Consider the following 20,390-nt stretch of genomic DNA (forward strand, 5'->3'; position numbering starts at 1 on the left):
TATCTCTCTCTCTGTCACTTTCATATCTTTCTCTGTCATTCTCTCCCTTTCCTTGATATCCGCCTCCTCTGTTTTCACCTCTAAAACCTCCTCTGCGCCTTCCTCTATTCCTCTGCTGTCCCTGTCTTGGGCCTCTATATCCTCCTGCAAAGGCTATGAATCCTGTTTCAGGATCCACAGAAAAAACGTTCCCTTTATTTTTTTTCTTTAACACACGAGTAGCGTGCTCTGCATATTGTAATGCATCAGGCAATAATCCAATGTTCATGGTTACCCAATGTTTTCTACGTGTGCTTTTACAGGTGGCAGAAGGCCATTCAGGAATGCATTTTTAAATGTTGTTGATACGGGGTGTCTGGGCCTTCCTCATAGTTTAATCCTGAATGTTGTCTAAAAACTGGGCGTAAACGATCGAGGAAGTCGGATGCTGTTTCAGCTTCCTTCTGCTTTACTTCTCCTATTTTAGCATAGTCTGCTCTGGGAGCCAGTCGAACTCTAATCCGCTCATACAACTGTGTCATGGCAGTTTGTAAGTCAGCAGATCCAGGACCTAGGGCCCTACCATTTTCTTCTGATCCTGTGAAGTCTCCTCTAACTGTTCCCATTTTTAATCCTAACAGGTCTTGTATTACCTGAAGCATTTCATGGCCATTCAAATACCACTGTCTTCTAATTAACTCGACAGCATCTCTCCACTGTATGAAACCTTCATTTAAAGGTGGGACATCTTTGAGTACATTCTGTCTATCTGTTTGTGACCATGGTCTAAAAACAAATATATTTGGATTCTCATCTTGCTCATTATTTCCACCACCAGTCGGCTGTCCATATCTAGGATTGGGTGTGGCTATCATTGGAAATAGACCTGAGAGGCCAGGTGGATCTACACTGCCCCCCGTGTCTCTCCCATATGGGTCTTTTCCTGTGTCCTCCTGTGGGCTTCTACCTACAGTTATACTTTTTAACATGCTTTGAGCTTGAGCATAGGGGTTAGTTTGGGTGGTGAATGGATTTTTTGATTGTGGTTCAGGTGCCGACGGCATTGGCACATAAGGAGGTGGCTGTGGTTTTTGCAACATTGTTTCTGTTTTTTTTTGTTTTTTCTCTCTATTTTCACTTCTCCTTTCTTCCTCCTCTTTCCATGCTTTAAAATATTGCAGTTCTTGTGAGCGTTTTATTTTCTTTTTTGGATCTTTCTCAGTATTTATTTCTGCTTGGAGTGTTTCTTTTAATTTTGTCAATGCGGAGGGGCTACATTTTCCCTCCCATGTGGGACATTTAGTTTTCTTTGGGTTCCTCCATCTGCATGCACTAATTTGTCCGGTGCCTGGACATTTTTTCTCTAGCCACTGCTCGTCAGCAGTGAGTTTTGTAGCTTTGTTACCCATTACAACAATACTGCAGAGCCGTCTCTGGTATTAGAGTTAGGAGTGGTAGTTGACACGCCCTTCTACTCCAAGCATGGAGCGGTGTCAGCTTTATGTGATGAAACACGACCTTTCTCCCTTCTCACCAGTACTTTAGCTACTGACAGACAATAAAATGACAGTAACAAAAGAGCAATCCAGCAGCGTACCGTGCTGATAAAAATGATTTACTCTTCACACACAGAAAACACAAACATTTAATATACAATCGCGCAGATCCTTTTAGTGGATCAGTCTACCGGCCCTTCAGGCGGGCAAATCCCTGCACTTTTATACCAGCCTGTGCGGTGGCGAACCTATTTTTGGATCCCTGCACTTTTCTACCAGCCCGTGCTATAGGCGAACAACATTTTACGCGAGTGTATACGTGTGGGTTTCTTTACCTTACTGAAACGTCGCTGCAGCCGGTTTCGTTGGATCGTTCCACTGAATCCCACCGCCGTGGACCACTGATAAAAACACTGGCCAGAACCCGAATTTAACGTTTCTGGACTTTTTCCTCTACCTGGAGAGGGCTGTCGACAGACTTCAGTGCGGGCCCCACGGCGTCAGGAATCAGTGTAGATCTCTGTTTGGAGTCACAACAAAACAGTTGTTATTTTTCCCATCCGGCTCTGAAGGACCAAAAATATGTCAAGAGCATTTTGTTTCAGTAAGTAAGGAAAGAGACAACAAGCTTGTTAAGACATGTACATGGGTGAGAGCTCTGAGTGAGACTCACACCCAACTGTAGTCCGCCTTCTTTATTTATACACTCAATGTATAGTTTACACAATGTATAGTTTCATAACTCTGTTAAGGGTAAAGGCGTGCTTCCCCTTTCGACAACTCTACTGCACATCTTCGTCCTCATGCATATGGCATAATCTTCTTGTTTCAAGTTCCTTAGGCGTTTCCTGTTTTTCTCTAAAAGTAGTTGAAACAGGTTTCACAAGCGGTTACACAAAAGTGGTTATTTTCCACTGCAGCAGTATGTATGCTAAAGACGTAAAACATAGACTTTATAAAAAGGTATAATAAAACAGTAAAATCTCTTAACACCACCATAGCAGTATAGTATTGTAACATGGCATTTGGGTCTTCTAATTAAAATAGGAAAATAGGAACATAAATAGTGCCATCATTGCCAGACCACATCTGGTTGATATACACCCTGCCATGACACCAGTCAGTCAGAAGTGCCAGCTTGATGCCAGATCTGGGCCAGACCTGTTTTCTATGAGCCTGGGCCACATAAACCAAACCACAATCGAGCCAGATATGCCATCACATAAACAGTGGAATCATTGCCAGGTCTGGCCCATATCTGGATGACTTACGTCTTATGATGCCAGAAGTCAGCCAGCTGTGCCAGCTTGATACCAGATCTGGGCCAGACCTGCTTGCTATGTGGGATCCAGCCCTGTTACATTTCAAGATTCAAAATTCTTTATTTATCGCATGCATAGTCATACGAGTACAACACACAGTGAAATGTGTTTTGAATGCTCCTTTGACTGTGCAAAAAACCACATTATATACAAATGGTGTTAGAGGAATGGCTGTAACCCATACCCTTATAATAACAGTAAATGGAACAACCAAGGTTAAAAAATAGTCCCAGCAATGCAGCGTATGGGAATCACACATTCTCTCTAGCAGGGATTACACCTGCCTATTTGAATTGGATCATCTGTTGCAAACACACTGCTATAGAAAACAGAACAAGGCTAAGAATCGCTGGCAAAATTGACCAATATTAGCACATGCATGAAGACAGACATGTCTGCCTGTCTTCCCAACTTGTCCCTTTGGGTCCCATTTGGAAACACTGTGGACAGACCACTCAAAGTGCAGGGCCTACATGTGCCCATTGGTACATTATTGGTACCTAGTGGTATTAGGTGTGGTCTAGAATTTTGCAAAAAAAACCAAAAACAAACAAAAAAAAGCTACTCTTAACCACTCCCTTCAGGGGTCATTACAGAGTTGCTCTGGCAGATTTTTACACTAGATGTCCTTCATGATATAACCCCCAAAGCATTTATGTTTTCTCTCAAGCTTGAACTAGGGACTGTTTGTTTGACAGTTAAACATATAAATCACTACACTATGGATCAACTTGCCTTCAAAAGGGATAAAATTTTTTAGTATGACTTGGAATGTAGCTTGATATCTGAACAGTTTTCCATCCATCCATCCATCCATCTTCTCCCATTTATCGGTGGCTTGCAGGGGCAGCAGCCTAAAGAGAGAACCCCAGACCTCCCTCTCACCAACCAACTCCTCCAGCTTGTCCAAAGCATTCCCAGGCCAGCCGAGAGATATAATCTCTCCAGCATGTTGTGGGTCTGCCCTGGGGCCTCCTCCTGGTGGGACATGTCTGGAACATGTTATGGAAATTTTAACAATAACCTATAACACACCCAGTGAGTTTGATTTGAAGTGGGTTTAATAAACACATTGCAATGTGGAGAGAGCATCCCAGTGAAACACTAGGACCATCTCAGGATTGTGGCCACCGCCCTTACATCTTACATACAGAGACACAGACAAAGAACATTCCACAAACTCTTACATGTTGGCCCTTCTCAAGGGGGGGCAATACTTTCTCCCTCGCAGAGAGAATTATGACCTCGTTTTCTGCTTGGCCGTCACCTATGGATTTACATCCCTGATAAGGAGAAGGAGTCCCACTATCTGTTTAACGTTTCCCATTACAATGGTCTCACTGTGTGTGTAGAGCATAAGGCTCCTCTGTAGTGAACATGCATACAACTAAGTGAGAGAGTGAAATTACTATTACTAATGTGAAATGATTAAACATGTGATTAATACAACAAAAAAGAAATCTGCTTCCACAAACACCTAAACCAGAATGCGCCTGGGATGCATCATTGTCAGATGCTTGAACCACCTCAACTGGCGCCTGTTGATGTGGAGGAGTAGCAGTTGGATGGCTGAACCTCCTGGATGGCTGAACTCCTCACCCTATCTCTAAGGGAGAGAGAGACCAGCCATCCTTCGGAGAAAGCTTATTTCCGCTGCTTGTATCCACAATCTCATCCTTTTGGTCACTACCCAAACTTTGTGACCATAGGTTAGGGTGGGGACATAGATTGACCGGTAAATCAAGAGATTCGCTTTTATATTTAGCTGTCTCTTCACCCTTCAGACTGGTACAGAGTTTGCATCACTGCAACCACAGCACCAATCCCTCTGTCACTCTTTGTGCAAAATATAGCTTCAGTTTCATGATCTTAGTTGTTTGTTTGCAATAAGTGGTTATTTTAGGTTCTGTTGCCTTCCTATCAGCTTGAAGTAGTCTGGCCATTCTCCTATGACATCAACTAGGGATTTTAACCCAGAAAACTACAGCACACTGAATAATTTTCTCATTTCAGACCACTCCATAAACTCTGGAGATGGTTGTGCAGAAAAATCTCAGTACATCAGTATGTCTCTGAAATACTCACATCAGCTGGTTTAACATCAACAATTATGCCACATTTACTCATCTTTCTTTCAGTTTTTGATCCTCGGTTTGAACTCCAGCAGGCACCACCTTGACTATATCTACATGCCTAAATGCTTTGACTATGTCTACTTTTAAGATTAGGCTTAAAACTTTCCTTTTTGCATATAGTTAGGGCTGGATCAGGTGACCCTGAATCCTCCCTTAGTTATGCTGCAATAGACGTAGGCTGCTGGGGGATTCCCATGATGCATTGAGTTTTTCCTTTCCAGTCACCTTTCTCACTCACTATGTGTTAATAGACCCCTCTGCATTGAATCGAACCTGCTACTAATCTCTGGCTCTCTTCCACAGCATGTCTTCTATCCTGTCTTCCTTCTCTCACCCCAACTGGTCGCAGCAGATGGCCGCTCCTCCCTGAGCCTGGTTCTGCCTGGGGTTTCTTCCTGTTAAAAGGGAATTTTTCCTTCCCACTGTCGCCAAAGTGCTTGCTCATAGGGGGTCATATGATTGTTGGGTTTTTCTCTGTATCTATTATTGTATGATCTACTGTACAATATAAAGCACCTTGAGGTGCTATATAAATAAAATTGAATTGAATTGAATTGAATTGAACTGCTGCTGATGTGAAAGACTAATTAGAAATAAGGATTATTGTGGTGAGCACTGGAGTAAAGTGTAACTGATAAAGTGGTTGCTGAATGTATGTAGTGTGATTTTAGTGGAATAAACTGTTTCTGGTGGTTTGTTCTCAGATTGTACGTATTTTCTTTGTCTGTATTCTCATGCATACAGCTTACTGAGTATTTGCTTTTCTCCGTTTAATCTATTTTGTAGTTCCAAAAAAATCATTCACATTCCATTTTTGCTCCTGATTTTTTTTTTTCTAACTGTACAATCGTTAGGGTGCCTGGGTTGTTGACCCAGAGTTTTCAGTTTTACATTATTATTGAACTTTGATTTTGCCATTATTTATCATTTCTAGTCTTTTGGTTTCTTTGTTAGAGTCCTCTGTCGTCTGGTTTCTGTCTCTGTGTTCCATGGTTGCTCTCTCTCCCCTGTCAGCTATATCCACGTGTCTGTGTTATGTTTCCTGTTTTACTTTGAAAGTCTGTGTGTCATGTTAATCTGGTTTTGCTTCCGTGGTCTCGTTAGCCCTGATTTGTCCCAGCTGTGTTTCCCTTCTGTCTCCCATTCCCTGATTGCTCCCTCTGTGTATTTAAGCCCTTTGTTTCCTTTGGTCTATGTTGCGATCACCTTCATCCTATGCTTTGTGGTTTTTCCTGCCTCTCTATGTAGGTTTATTTTGTGTTTTCAGTTTTCTTACTTTTGAGTTCAGCTTTAAAGTTGTTTTGGGTATACTTTTGCCTCCGAGTGTATGAACTTTGGTTCCTCCATACTTCCTGCCTGCACACAGCCATGACAACAATAGGTCTACACTTTTGCGGAGCTCTTCCCAAAGTTGGCAAGGTTTTCAGAAAAACAAACTAAACATTTTGACGAGTCCCTTTTTAAAGGGTGGTAAAAGCTTTTAATTCATTCCTCAGCGTTGAAATGATTGGCTTACTATTCATGTTTGGACATACAGTTAGGTCCATATATATTTGGACACTGACATAAGGTTTGCTTTTTTACCTGTTAATGGAAACATATTACAATTATAGTTATATAATGGACACTGACATAATGTGTAGACGCCCAGCTTACACTTGAGGGTCATTCAAACTGGATGAACAGCTACCCATGAGCAAGGTACCGTCCCTGCACACTGCTCCCCGGGCGCCTGATTAGTGGCTGCCCACTGCTTCACTGAGTGAATGGGTTAAATGCAGAGAGAGTAATTTCCCCACGGGGATCAATAAAGTATACATCATTATTATTATTATTATTATTATTATTATGGAAGTTTTGGAATTTCAGCTTAACATGTGCTACCTTCTTTTTAAAGGGACCAAAGGGACAAAACCAGATCCAGAGTGTGTCCATGTTTATGTGTGGGACCAGTATCAGACTGCAAAACCTTAAAAGCAAAAAGTTTTAGTTTCAGTTTCAATTTTATTTCTATAGCACATTTAAAAGACCCAGGTACATCAAAGTGCTTCACAGACGAGCCGCATTTGCGGGGTTACAGCAGTAAAGGAGCAGGAAAATACAATTATCAGCAAAAGAAAATACAGTATAAGATGGTGACGTGGCAACAAGCATGAACCGGGAAAAGTTAAAAACTAAGTTGTTTGGAAGGCAAGCTTAAACAGGTGGGTTTTTAAACGTGATTTAAAGGATTCGATGGATTCCGACGCACGGACATCAATCGGCAAGCTGTTCCAGAGTTTTGGTGCGGCAAAAGCAAAAGCACGATCCCCCCTACTCTCCTGTCTAGACATTGGTTGCATTAAGAGCCCCTGGTTAGAGGATCTGAGTGCTCTTGTGGGGATGTATAGGTCAAGGAGGTCGATTAAGTAGCTGGGTGCCAGGTTATTTAAAATTTTTAAAAGTGTATAAAAGGATTTTAAAAACGATACGGTATTTGACGGGGAGCCAATGAAGGTTGGCGAGGCTGGGTGTGATATGGTCATGTCTTCTGGTGCCGCTTAAAAGGCGTGCTGCGGCTTTCTGGACTAGTTGCAGCCGTTGGATGAGGGAAAGTTGGAGGCCTAAATAAAGAGAATTACAGTAGTCCAATCTCGAAGTAACAAGAGCATGAATGAGCTTTTCAAGGTCATCATGTTGTAAGTAGGGCATTGCCTTAGAAATTTGGCGTAGTTGATAGAAGCTGGTTTTCACCACTGCAGCTACTTGCTTGTCTAATTTAAGAGAACTATCCAGCACTACTCCAAGGTTTCTGACAGTAAACGAAAGATGACTGGCATAGGATCCCAAGGTATCCGATAGCTGTTTCAAGGGCATGTGACTGTCAAAGATGATAATTTCTGTTTTGTTTTCATTAAAGATGAGAGAGTTGTGCAGTAGCCAGTCTCTAACATCACGCAGGCAGTTGAACAACGGCAATAGCGGGGACTGGAGATCCAAATCCAGAGGAAAATAGATTTGGATATCATCCGCATAACAATGGAAAGAAATATTATGATTTCTGAAAATTTGTCCCAGGGGTAGCAGATACAAGGAGAACAGCGTAGGACTTAACACAGACCCCTGGGGCACACCGCAGCAGAGGGGTGCGGAGGACGAAGAATGATTCCCCATAGAGACAGAGAAAGTCCTCTCAGCTAAGTATGATTTGAACCATGAAAGTACTTTGCCTTTAAGACCAACTACATGTTCAAGCTTTGAAAGGAGGATGTCGTGGTCAACCGTATCAAAGGCAGAGGACAAGTCTAAAAGAACTAAAACCACAGGACGTCCTGCATCAACAGTTACAAGGAGGTCATTAAAAACTCTCAGTAGGGCTGTCTCGGTGCTGTGGTGAGGTTTAAAAACAGACTGGAATTTTTCATTGATTCCATTCCATCCTAAGAAGGATTGTAATTGCTTAAGAACTATTTTCTCTAAGATTTTAGCCATAAAAGGAAGTTTAGTCTATAGTTTGAAAGGACATTAGGATCAAGATTACTTTTCTTGATAACAGGTTGAACGACTGCATGTTTGAAAGCAGCAGGTAAGAGCTTTGATAAGAGTGATGAATTCATTAGAAGTGAGATGCAGGGTCCTATCGTGTTCAGGGCATTTTTGATAATGCGAGAGGAAAGCACATCGTGACGAGAGTTAAAGCTTTTCGATTGGCCTATTATTTCCTTAAGGGTCAGAAAAGATACAGGTTCAAACTGTTCTAGGACCGTTGAGGGTTCAGAAGTTGAAGATTTGTCTACAATGGGTAAATATGAGGATCTTAGTGCTGTGATTTTATCTAAAAAATAGTTAAGGAATTTTTCACATAGGGCTTGAGAGGTCTCAGTCTGAATGATGGAGAGTGGACTTATCAGCTTATCATCATAAATAGAACCTGTGGCTTATGACTATTAGTCGCAATGATCTCCGATAGAAAAGAGGCTTTTGCGGTTTTAACAGCCTTCTGATATTTCTTCAGGCAATTATGAAGAATGTCCAAGGAGATCTGAAGTTTGTCTTTCTTCCATCTCCTCTCAGCTTGGCGACATTCACGTCTGAGAGTACGGGTGGAGTCATTCAGCCATGGTTGACGGGACGGTTTAAGGCGTTTAGTCTTTAAGGGGGCCACAGTGTCTAAGATAGAAGTACAAGTGGCGATAAAAGAGTTAACGAGTTCGTTAATCAGTGTAGCTGTATTACAGTTAGCATCGTAGAAGGCGGAGTTGGTACACAGCCCAGTAGAAAACTGGGCAATAGTCTCCAAATTAATCATACGCACATTTTGCACAGGACCCTCACATTTCAGCTCCATATTACACGTTTTGACATTGAACAAAACTGGGAAATGGTCAGAAATCCCAGGGTTGTAAATGTCCATGATGCAAATGTCCAGGCCGTAGGACAGTACCAAGTCAAGCGTGTTGCCCTTAATATGAGTTGGTTTGCTGACCCACTGAGTAAGGTTAAAAGAGTCTATAAGGGCAAGAAAGTCCTTGACCAGCGGGTCCAACTCACAACAAACATGGATATTAAAATTACCAGTGATGAGAATACAGTCATAACTTACAAAGAGGTTTCCTAGAAAGTCAGCGAACTCGCAGATAAAATCCTTCTTGAATTTCGGTGGATGATACACCACCGCACAGATAATCGGGGAGGAGCAGACCAGCTCAAGTAGTTGCACCTCAAAGCTAGAGAATATGGCAGGGGGAAGCTGTCGTACACGGAATTTATTTTTAAAAACCGTGACTATCCCTCCACCCCTGCCCGAGGTCCTAGGGGTGCTAAAAAAGGTACATTCCGGTGGAAGAAATTCCGATAGAGAGACGGACTCACTGGGGCGAATCCAGGTTTCTGTCAGGAATAGGAAGACCCGCTCGGATGAGAGAAAAAAATCATTCAGGACGAAGGACTTGTTCGCCAGCGATCTGGTTTTAAGCACAGCCATCTGGATCGTAGTCATCTCATTGTTGTTCGGAGCACGCCTCAGCAGGCGTAAGTTGCTGTGGTTCACACCACCTCCACGAGCCCGCATCCAGCTTCTAGTAGGTAGATGATTGGCCGGTAACTCCGAGTGAGCAAGTTGTCCGACTTGGCGGGTCCATCGATGACGGAATAGTCTGAGGGTGTGCTGGTCGTGAGAAGAAAATAGGGGTTGAAAGATATCCGAAATGGCATGGTAGTTGATTACTCCATGTAATTTTAAGTAGGCTTTGATGCGAGTCCGGACGCCGCTCCGTTTTCCCCGTCGTCTAGAGCGTTTCTTAGCAGGGAGGAAAAAAGGCAAGCGGCATTCGCACGCAGTCGTGTCTGTGGGAAACGGGGTGTAATTTCCCGGTTTCCAGTACGGGTTTGCTGATTGATGTTTCAGAGGTCGGAGATCGAACAGCGTTTGATGATCATAAACGATTAGTGTGGTAACATCCAGGAAACATATAGAAAATAAAATAGCCAACAACAGATAGAACTCGGGGAAGCGGAGACGGCTTGCCGTGCACACTGGCGCCATCTTGGATTTCCTCGGAGGAAAAAAGGGGGAAAAAAATTGGAAATCCATATTATGAGAAGTGAAGAAATCCTTCAATATGAACATTTTATTTGCTAACGACCTAATGTTAACCAGGACAATCCTAGTAGGGTCCGCTGGGCTGGTGACAGTCATCCAAGGAACCTGTTTCAATGGCCGGAGATTCTGCAGATTCACTCCACCGCTGCTAAGACAAGGTAAGAGAAGGCGGGGAAGCTGGATCTCCTCAGCCAAACTGACAACAGGTACCATCCAGGTGCCAATAGGTTCCAGGAAGTGACCGGAGACAAAACGCTGGTATAAATTTAGCCAGTCTGAATTCAGCCAGAGCGCATTGGGAAACTGTTCTGTTACTCCCAGATGACAGAGCTAAATATGATTTCAGTTTCGCTAACAGCCCGCTGGGTTTTCCCCTACGTTTAAAGCGCTTTTTCTTGTGAGATGGGGTAGGGGTGGATCTGACAGCAATGGACGGTGAGCCATTAACACAGGTGCCATATTGGTAATCCATCTCTTGAGGCTTGGGTCTACCACAGCACGCAAGACCCCAGATGTAGATCAAGAGTGGACAGGGGTCTCAATGCATCTGGCTTACACCTGCAGAAGTATAGGCTTACCTCGTTCAAAAGTTTCCTAGAAACCCAGGTGATGTCAGACTGTACAGAGCTAAGGTGTCAAACAGCATAATGAAAGCCCTGGTTGGCATAGCTCCACATGGTACAGTGACAGTCATTGCTGATTTGTATGGTAGTTTGGTTAATGATAAGGAGCTATTCTATCAATTAGGCATGGAATTCTCCTTCATGGAGCTACTTGTTACTTTGATTACATTTCAAAGCCTGTACTTTTTCACTTTTACTTGGGTAGAAAAGTTGCTTCAGGACTTAAACGTCAAAAGCTGAAACCATATCTCAAATAAGCTAATATTTTTATTAAAATGGCACTCTGCTTAAAGATTTGTTTTGTTTTCTGTGCTCTATTGTGAATAAAATATGCGTTTATAAGATTGCAGATTTTAAAAAGTGGCATTTATTTATAATTGGCTAAGTGTCCAGTGTTTTGAGATGTACAATTATCAGTGGCTTGAAGATCAGTTTGTTTTATTATATTATATTAGGCTGCTCTAGTGGTAAATTCCAAAATTGGTTTCTTTACAGGTTTGGCTTGGCGGGTTTTGTGCCAGATGTCCATCCTGACTCTAATTTTTAATGTATTTAAAAAAAACACAACTAGTCATGGCACACACTGTTAAAAAAAAAAAAAATCCTAAAAAAACAGGAATATTCCGGCAGCTGGGGCGCCAAAATAATACCAGAAAATACCAGAAAATAACTTCCTCATAAAAATACGGTTATTTTCAGTAATGACAATACAGTTTGTTGCCCTAATTTTACATGGGATTCTGCCTTTCTCATGTACTTGTAAACAGTAAATTAGAAACATTTTAATGTGATTAAACAATGACATTACCTATAAACAATGTCAATGAATGTGGCAATATGAATCATAATACATAAATATACAGAAATATACAGTTAACAGTTGGTTTAAATAATAATGGATTGCATGCCCTGGGATAGACTGACAGAGGCAAGGTTGCCATATCACACCATCGGCCCCTCTGGCAATCACCAGTAGGTGGTAGGGTAGGTGAAGTGTCTTGACCAAGGACACGACGACCGAGAGTGTCCGAGCCGGGGCTCGAACCGGCAACCTTCTGATTACAAGGCGAACTGCCAACTCATGAGCCACGATCGCCCTAAATAGCAATAATAATAATAATTATTTGATGTAAAAAAAGTTTATGGGAATCATTTTATATATTTTTCCATAGCATTACATTTGAATTCAACAGTTCAATCTTTCAAATAACGGACAGATATTTGTGAAATCATGATACATTTGTGAATGTATGTTAACAATCTAAATATGCATATGTACAGACAGATACATTAAAAAACATGAAAATTATGTTATATTACATTACAGTGATTTAACGTTAATTGACATTTGAAATGCGAAATCAAAGTCTATTTACGTAACTTTAATGATATTCTAGAAGAACAAAGCAAAACTGTAAAATGCACAGTAAAATACTTTTATATTAGGATTTTTTTTTTACAGTGCATGGCTGCCCCTCAAAAGGGACTTTTTCTTTCCCACTGTCACCAAGTGGTTGTTCAAAAGTGCTTCTTTAATTGTTGTGGTTTTCTCTCTGTTACTTTTGGGTCTTTACCTTTATAGTATAAAGTGCCTTGAGGCAACTGTTGTTGTGATTTGTTACTATATAAATAAAAATGAATTGAGTTGAATTGAATAAATTTTTTTTTCTTTCTAAGATTGAAAAAAAAATTAGCTTGCCTCTAATGTTTATATGTTTATATCATGTTTGTTTATGCATATAAAGCAGTTGCTGAATTATGCAGAAACTAATGCCTAATGGGACCTCCGACATCTCTTTGTATCATCATATTATGTAGCGCTGTAAAAAGGACATGTATAATAATGAGAATCAGAATACTTTATTAATTCTTTATGTGGGTTACAGATGCTCCAGGACAGTAACAGTAACAGACTAAACTTTTTAAATAATACAATATGTTATAGAGCTTACAAATTTTAGAAATAACACTAATATATACAAATCACTCAATTATAAATATCAAGAATATTGCAGAGGTGGAATATATATATGATTGACATGAAATGGTGCTTACAAATCTAAAAAATCTGAACAAATCTAACAGCTGAAAATAATGACAAAAATTAGTTGGAGAAGAGTTCAGAGTCTTTTATAGTATGTTGGCCTCACAGGTGTTATGCTTGAAGATCTGCAGAGTGATAATAAGTTTAACAGCATTTCTAAACCAGGGGTAAAACAAGGCATATATCAAAGGGTTTATACAAGAGTTAAAGTAAAAAATAATGATAACAGTAGATGCAGATGGATCATTGACCACATTTTCTTCAGCAAGATAGTAGCAGTAAAATGGAGAGTAACATGACAGAAACACAGCTACAAGAACCCCAAGAGTCCTGGCTGCTTTCAGCTCAGATTTGTTTGCTTGATTGCTTGAATGCTGAAGTGTGACAGCTGTAACATGAGAGCGCATGGCACGAGCCTGAGACACAGCCACCACAAATACTCTCATATAAAGAACTATGATGACGGAAACTGGAACAATAAAAGATAAAATAAGGTCAATAATCCCTGCAATATCACTGCTGACAAACATACACTCTCCGTAACAGGAATTATACCTGCCCGGTTCAATCAGGATATTCTTTATATAAAGACTCCAGTAGAAAATAGCATAAAACCAACATAAGCACACACTTAGTTTGGTTCTTTCCACAGTAATTCTGGTGCGGTAATACAAAGGGTCACAAATAGCCACATAACGATCAACTGATATTAGAACCACGTTCCCTATTGAAGCACAGGTAATGTTGCCGGTCAGATACCAATAAACAGAACACATAACTTCACCAAGTACCCAGCAGGTCGTGCTTCTAAATATTTCTAAAGGCATCAACAGAAGACCCACAAGAAAGTCTGAGACAGCCAGAGAGAGGAGGAGGATGTTACTTGGTGTGTGAAGTTTCCTGCAGAGAGACGAAAAAATAAAGTAATTCATCATTTCAAAATGTCTTCAGTGAAAATTCCATTAGTGAAAAAGTCCTATTAATAAGGCTTGATTCAATCGAGGCGAATAAAATATTTCAGTCATGATTAAAATACACCAAGAACATGCCAAATTGATTCCACTCATCACTAAATTACCAAAACTGCAATTTCAGCTTTGAAGCGCAAGACTAGGATGAAAATGAGACAGCTGACAGCAGGATTGAAAATGTTTTGTCAATCATGTTAAAACCAACTTTGTGAAAATGTTTCATTATTAAGGCATGAAGAAGCCTATTCAACTTAACAGTGATAACTGAGACAAAGATATTTATTTATCTAGCAAAACTAAAGTGAAAATTAAAAAAAGAGATATTTATCAGTTGCATTTCATTAGCGTCAATAAAAAAAATTCATCTGTGCCTGAAGTAAGAGACTGAGATGATGACGAGAAGGTTTAGAGCAGCAGTGAGCAGAGAGATACAGGAGAACACAATGTTCAGGAGCACAGCTTTCGACGAACGTAGTGTCGGCTTCTTGCAGGAATTGTTGAGAAATTGTGGAAAACAAAGCTCAGCTCCTTTCTGTATCTCCATTAGGCAGGTCCAGCTCCTGCTGCTCTGTGATCAGAACCATAGGGTGGATTTATCAGCCCCCACTCAAATCCCTCCGTCTTCACTCACGTACACAAACGCACATAAACGCACACAAACACACTGTTCCTCCTATTTCTTTGCACACAATCGGCACTTCCACTTTGTCAAACTTACTATGTCACGCAAAGCATATTGATGTCTTCTTTATTTGAACTATTAAAACCAGTCGTACAGCTTGTCACTACTGAACTTGTCATGGTTTGATATATTTTTAATACACAAGGGTCACAATTATTAATCAGCTTCAAACCATATTCTTTTTTAATAATACTAATCGGAGGTAATTCTCTTTTTTTTAAGAAAGTGTACTTACTACACATGCTGATGGTACAGGGCTAGAACAGCAACCTTGTTAACCAGCTATCACTTAATATCCATTTGCTTTAACTTTTCTGTTAAAAATGACTGTATTGGGTCAAATGATAAAATGGGAAAACAAGCCCAACAACATGCAATCAGTCTGCTATTAGTTTTTTGACAGGACAAGGTTTAATTGACACTTTCATGCAGTCTGTTTGCTATGATACTGTACTTATTTCTGATAAATCTCAAATCTTTTGACATTTGCATCAGATGTGTAGTGCTCGAAAGAGCCAGGGGCTGAAGCCACACCAGCAAACTGCATGAAAACTATACATCGGGAGCAACTCTCTCACCCACAGACTAGGGTGGAATAAATGGAACAAATTTGTAATTTATCAAGTTTGTTAGTTAGTTCTAGTTAGTTCATTACATTAAGCTGATCTAATGTAGTGTTAGTCTATACTACAAATACCAGTTAATTGGGTATTATGGCACCTGTGGTTGGCGGTGTTATTGCCAGTGTTTCTGCCGGTGTCTGTATTTGTGGTCTTTTTCTGTGTAACATTACCTGTATCGCTGATTTTTGATGAGATTGCAACTTCCTTTGTTTTTGACTCACACACTGTTTGAAGTCCACACTTTTAACACAAGCTGAAACACACACTCAATGATGGTCCTTTTTCCTCAATCGGTCATGTGATTTGGATGCACTTGGTGAGCTGGTCAAGAACAAACAAGCTGTTCGAGATTGAACATTATGTAATATGGCTCTATTAGTTAAATATTTGTGGTAAACCTTGAGTGCTTTTTGCTTTCAGCCCAGGTTTTAAAGCAATGATTCAGGTTCTGTACCATGACATTATGAGTGTACTGAAAATGAATGGAGTCTTAAGTGGTCCATTCAATTTTCTAAGGGCGATGAGGCATGGATATTCTTTGTCAGTGTGATGGCTGCAGTTACAGCCACACAGTGGTAATATCAGTGTAGAGAATTATACATAACACTGGATTCACATTTGTCTGTCTTTAGATATAGGAATTAATTTAAAGGACACTGAATAACTGGTTTTGGTTTAGAATTAGTTTGTTATGTTAGTTTCAGTTAGGCTTTGTGTGTTTTTACCCCTTTATGTGTTTTTGTGGGCTGATCAGCCACTATTTAAGTTTCCCCTTTATCTCGTTTAGTTAGGTCAGTTTGTTTGAGTTATCAGTATTGTTTTTTGTCAACTTTGAGTAGAGTTCTGTTACTTTGACCTCTTCTATGGGCCCAAGATTTTGATTTTTTGTATGATTTAACCAACTATGTTTTGGGGTTAAATAAAAAAAAACTTTTTTTGAGCTTTAACCTGTGCCTGAGTTTCCTTCGCTGCTCGGTCCATCACAGTAGGAGGGTATCATGCTGTATTCTTCAGCAGCTTGGTGGTATGGATTTGGATTTATATGTGTTTCTGATGGACTTCAGCAAGCTGTAGAGCCACTTGCAATAGCTCTTAGAAGCAATAATGGTATACAAGGCATCTCACGTGGTGGCATAACTCACACTGTCTCGGTATATGCTGATGATTTTTTATTATATGTAACTAATCCCATCACATCTACCCTTGAAATCCTCAGTCTTGCAAGAATTTGGAAATATATCTTAATATAAACTAAATGTAGCTAAAAGTGAATACTTCCCCATTAGTAATAATGCAGGCAAATACCCCAATCTGCCATTTAAGTTATCTACCAAATCCTTTACATATCTGGGTGTAAAAGTCACCAAATCCTATTACAGTCTGTTTAAAAGTAACCTCACTCCTCTACTGGAACAGTGCAAAGAATATATTAAAAGATGGTCTACTTTAACATCATCTCCTATTGGGAATGCTAATTCGGTAAAGTTGAATATTGTTCCAAAATTTCTATATTTATTTCAGGCACTGCCTGTTTACATACCACAATCTTTTTTCAAGTAATTTTATCGAATGGTTTCTTCTTGTATATGGAATAATAAATCACCTGGTATAGGAAAAGAATTTATGGAAAGACCAAAACACATAGGTGGGCTTTCACTGCCAAACTTGCACACATATTATTGGGCGGCAAATCTTAATGCCATCTCTTTATGGCTAAAGGACTGGAATGACAAGATCCCTGCATGGCTACAGATTGAAATGATCACAAGCAGGCCGCATTCAGTCCCAGCCTTACCCCTTACCATCAGTAGTTAATAATATTAAAGATAATATAATCATTACTTAATCGCTACGCATTAAACATCAGTTCAAAAAACATCTGGGTATTCAGTTTATTTCTCTTCAGTCTCAAATAATGCATAACCATCTTTTTCGACCATCCCTAATGGACAATGGCTTCAAAACTTGGTACGACAGGGGCATTCACAGCATTGAAGATTTGTATATTAATGATACTGTCACGGCCTGGGGGATCAGCAGGGCGCTGATCAGGTGTCTCTCTCTCTCTCTCTCTCTCGCCCTCTCTCTTTCTCTCTCTTCCTCTCTCTCGCCGGGGCGGAACTCCTTGCGGGTTCACGCCCGATGACGATGACTGCTGTTCTTTGCTGGATCGTAGTGTTTGACTGGCGTTAGGTTCGTCAAGTTGCCAGCTAAGTTTTCCCTTCATGTTTCTGAGCATTGAACTAACGAAAATTTCCCTGTGTACAGACTCCCAGGACTGTTTTCCTGTTTCCCATGTGGTGAGTGTCGGAGAAAGAGAGCCCGATCGTGTGTGTGGATTATTGCAAGAAGAGCGAGAGTCTTTCCCTGGAGCCCCGTCCCCCCACTTTTGTACATAGCACTATTTCTGCACATTTGTATATACACTCTGTGAACTGTGTAAATAAATTACTTGTGAAGCTTTCTATCTCGGAGTCCTGCGTGTGAGTCCTCACGACAGACCGTAACAGATACGTTTGCTAGCTTTGAACAACTATCTGGAAAATTTGATCTGACTAATAAACATTTTTTGCGATACTTGCAAATTAGAGATTTTATATGTAAAAAGGGTTCTAACTTTCCTACATTACCTCCTCCTTCCTGTTTGGATTCCATACTAAGGGTCAATGAGATGAAAAAAGGCTGAATATCATTTATTTACTCACATATCATGGATAGGTGTAACCTGTCTATTACACACATTCGTTAACTGTTGGAGAATGATTTTTTAACACTACAAATAAAGTGTTAAAAAAATGAGGGGCAGATAACAGCGGATGGGTGAATTGGGCCCCTGCAGCAGCCCAACTACCAGCCTCTGGAAAATATGGTGCTTATAAAACACCAAGATGATAACACTATATAATAACAAGAGAAAACATGAACCACTGAAGTTAAGAATATTTTATTACCTTGAGCCAAAATCTGAATATGCTGAAAAAGAATGGGAGTGAGATTTAGTAGGAAACATTTAACACATCCAAATTCCTAATTTTTACTTAAGAAATCATCATAAGTGCAAAAGTTAATTTTACTTATAATTTACTGGTAAGGACATACTGCAGTCACAGTTCATATCTTTTTTCACTCATCATTACTGACATCATCTATCACTAAATATATCCATAATTCAAAGTCAGTTTCAGTAATACAGTGAAAGTGCATTCTTTTCCTTATGCTTATCCAAATCAGGGTCCAGATAGGTGGCCAGTCTATTTAAGACCAACACATAGAGACAGGCAACCATTGACCAATAACTTCCATTTTTAATTTCATGCATGGAGTAGCTGCAGAAACCAGAAACTCCACACAGAAAGACCCTGGGGTTTTCTTTGTGGGGTCACAGCGCAAAACATTGCACAACTGATTTTATATCTTAGTAGAGCAGGTTTCATACTCTTTTTATAGTATGTTGGCCTCACTTATGTTATACTTGAAAATCTGCAGAGTGATGATAAGCTTAACAGCATTTCTAAACCAGGGGTAAAACAAGGCATAGATCAAAGGGTTTATACAAGAGTTAAAGTAAAATATAATGACCACAAAAGATGCAGATGGATCATTGATTGCATTTTCATCAACAAGAGAAAAGTAGTAGAGTGGACAGAAGCATGCAAGAAACACAACTACAAGAATTCCAAGAGTCCTGGCTGCTTTCAGCTCAGATTTGTTTGTCTGATTCAGTGAGCGCTGCAGTGTGACAGATGTAACATGAGAGCGCATGGCACGAGCCTGAGACACAGCTGCCACAAATACTCTCATATACAGAACTACAATGACAGAAACTGGAACAATAAAGGAAAAAACAAGGTCAACAACAACAGCAATATCATTGATCACAAATACACACTCTCCGTAGCAGGAATTATCCCTGCCTGGTTCAATTAGGATATCCTTTGTATAAAGACTGCAGTAGAAAATAGCATAAAACCAACACAGACAAACACTGAGTTTGACTTTCACCAAAGTAATTCTGCTGGGATAATGCAGAGGGTCACAAATAGCCACATAGCGGTCAACTGATATGAGAACTATGTTCCCTATTGAAGCACAGACAATGTTGCTGGTTAAATACCAATAAAGAGAACAAATTATATCACCAAGTACCCAGCAGCTTGTGTTTCTAAGGATTCCTAATGGCATCAACAGGACACCGACAAGAAAGTCTGAGACAGCCAGAGAGAGGAGGAGGATGTTACTGGGTGTGTGAAGCTTCCTGCAGAGACACAAAAGAATATAATGCACATTATTAATGTCAAACTGTCTTCACTGAAAATGCTGCATTAGTAAGGCTTGATTCAGTCTAGGCAAACAGGAAATTAAAATCATGGTTAAAATACATCAAGCAAAATTCACTTAAGTGATATAATGTACATTAAAGTTGTCATATATTTAAAGTTAATCTCTGCCTGAAGTAAGAGACTGAGATGATGACGAGAAGGTTTAGAGTAGCAGTGAGCAGAGAGATGCAGGACAGCACAGTGTTCAGGAGCACAGCTTTGGACCAGTGAAGTGTTGGCTTCCTGCACGAACTGTTGAGGAGTTGTGGAAAACACAGTTTGTTTTCTTTCTGTATCTCCATCATCAGACAGCCGCAGCTCTCTAATCAGAACTTTTTCTCATAAAGCTGATTTATCTCCCCCTTCTCACCAATCTCTTTCAGTTTTCAAGATGAGGAGCCTCCTCTTTCTCTCAACCAAACCTGTTAACGCAACACAACTTTTTTTTATACTCACTGTCTCACACACAATTGGTTAATAGTTTTGTCATTAACCTGGGATTAATATTGCTCATTATAGTTAGATTATTGTCTTCTTATGGTGACTTCAATTAACATCAGGTTTTATCCACACTCTGCAATGAGCAAACAACTTTAACAAACTGTTTCCCCCACA

General features: G+C 40.2%; 1 protein-coding gene across 1 annotated transcript; it reads right to left on the reverse strand.

Moving 5' to 3' along the window:
• Positions 1–18,885: 18,885 nt before the first annotated feature.
• LOC116325932 (trace amine-associated receptor 13c-like) lies at positions 18,886–20,077 on the reverse strand. Its single transcript, XM_039599808.1, has 2 exons — positions 19,905–20,077; positions 18,886–19,711 (listed from the first exon to the last, which is right to left on the reverse strand). The coding sequence occupies exons 1-2, from the start codon at positions 20,075–20,077 to the stop codon at positions 18,898–18,900; spliced, it is 987 nt and encodes a 328-aa protein (XP_039455742.1). The 3' UTR covers positions 18,886–18,897.
• Positions 20,078–20,390: the final 313 nt, after the last annotated feature.

Source organism: Oreochromis aureus, linkage group 16, assembly GCF_013358895.1.
Source record: "Oreochromis aureus strain Israel breed Guangdong linkage group 16, ZZ_aureus, whole genome shotgun sequence".
Taxonomy (NCBI): Eukaryota; Metazoa; Chordata; class Actinopteri; order Cichliformes; family Cichlidae; genus Oreochromis; species Oreochromis aureus.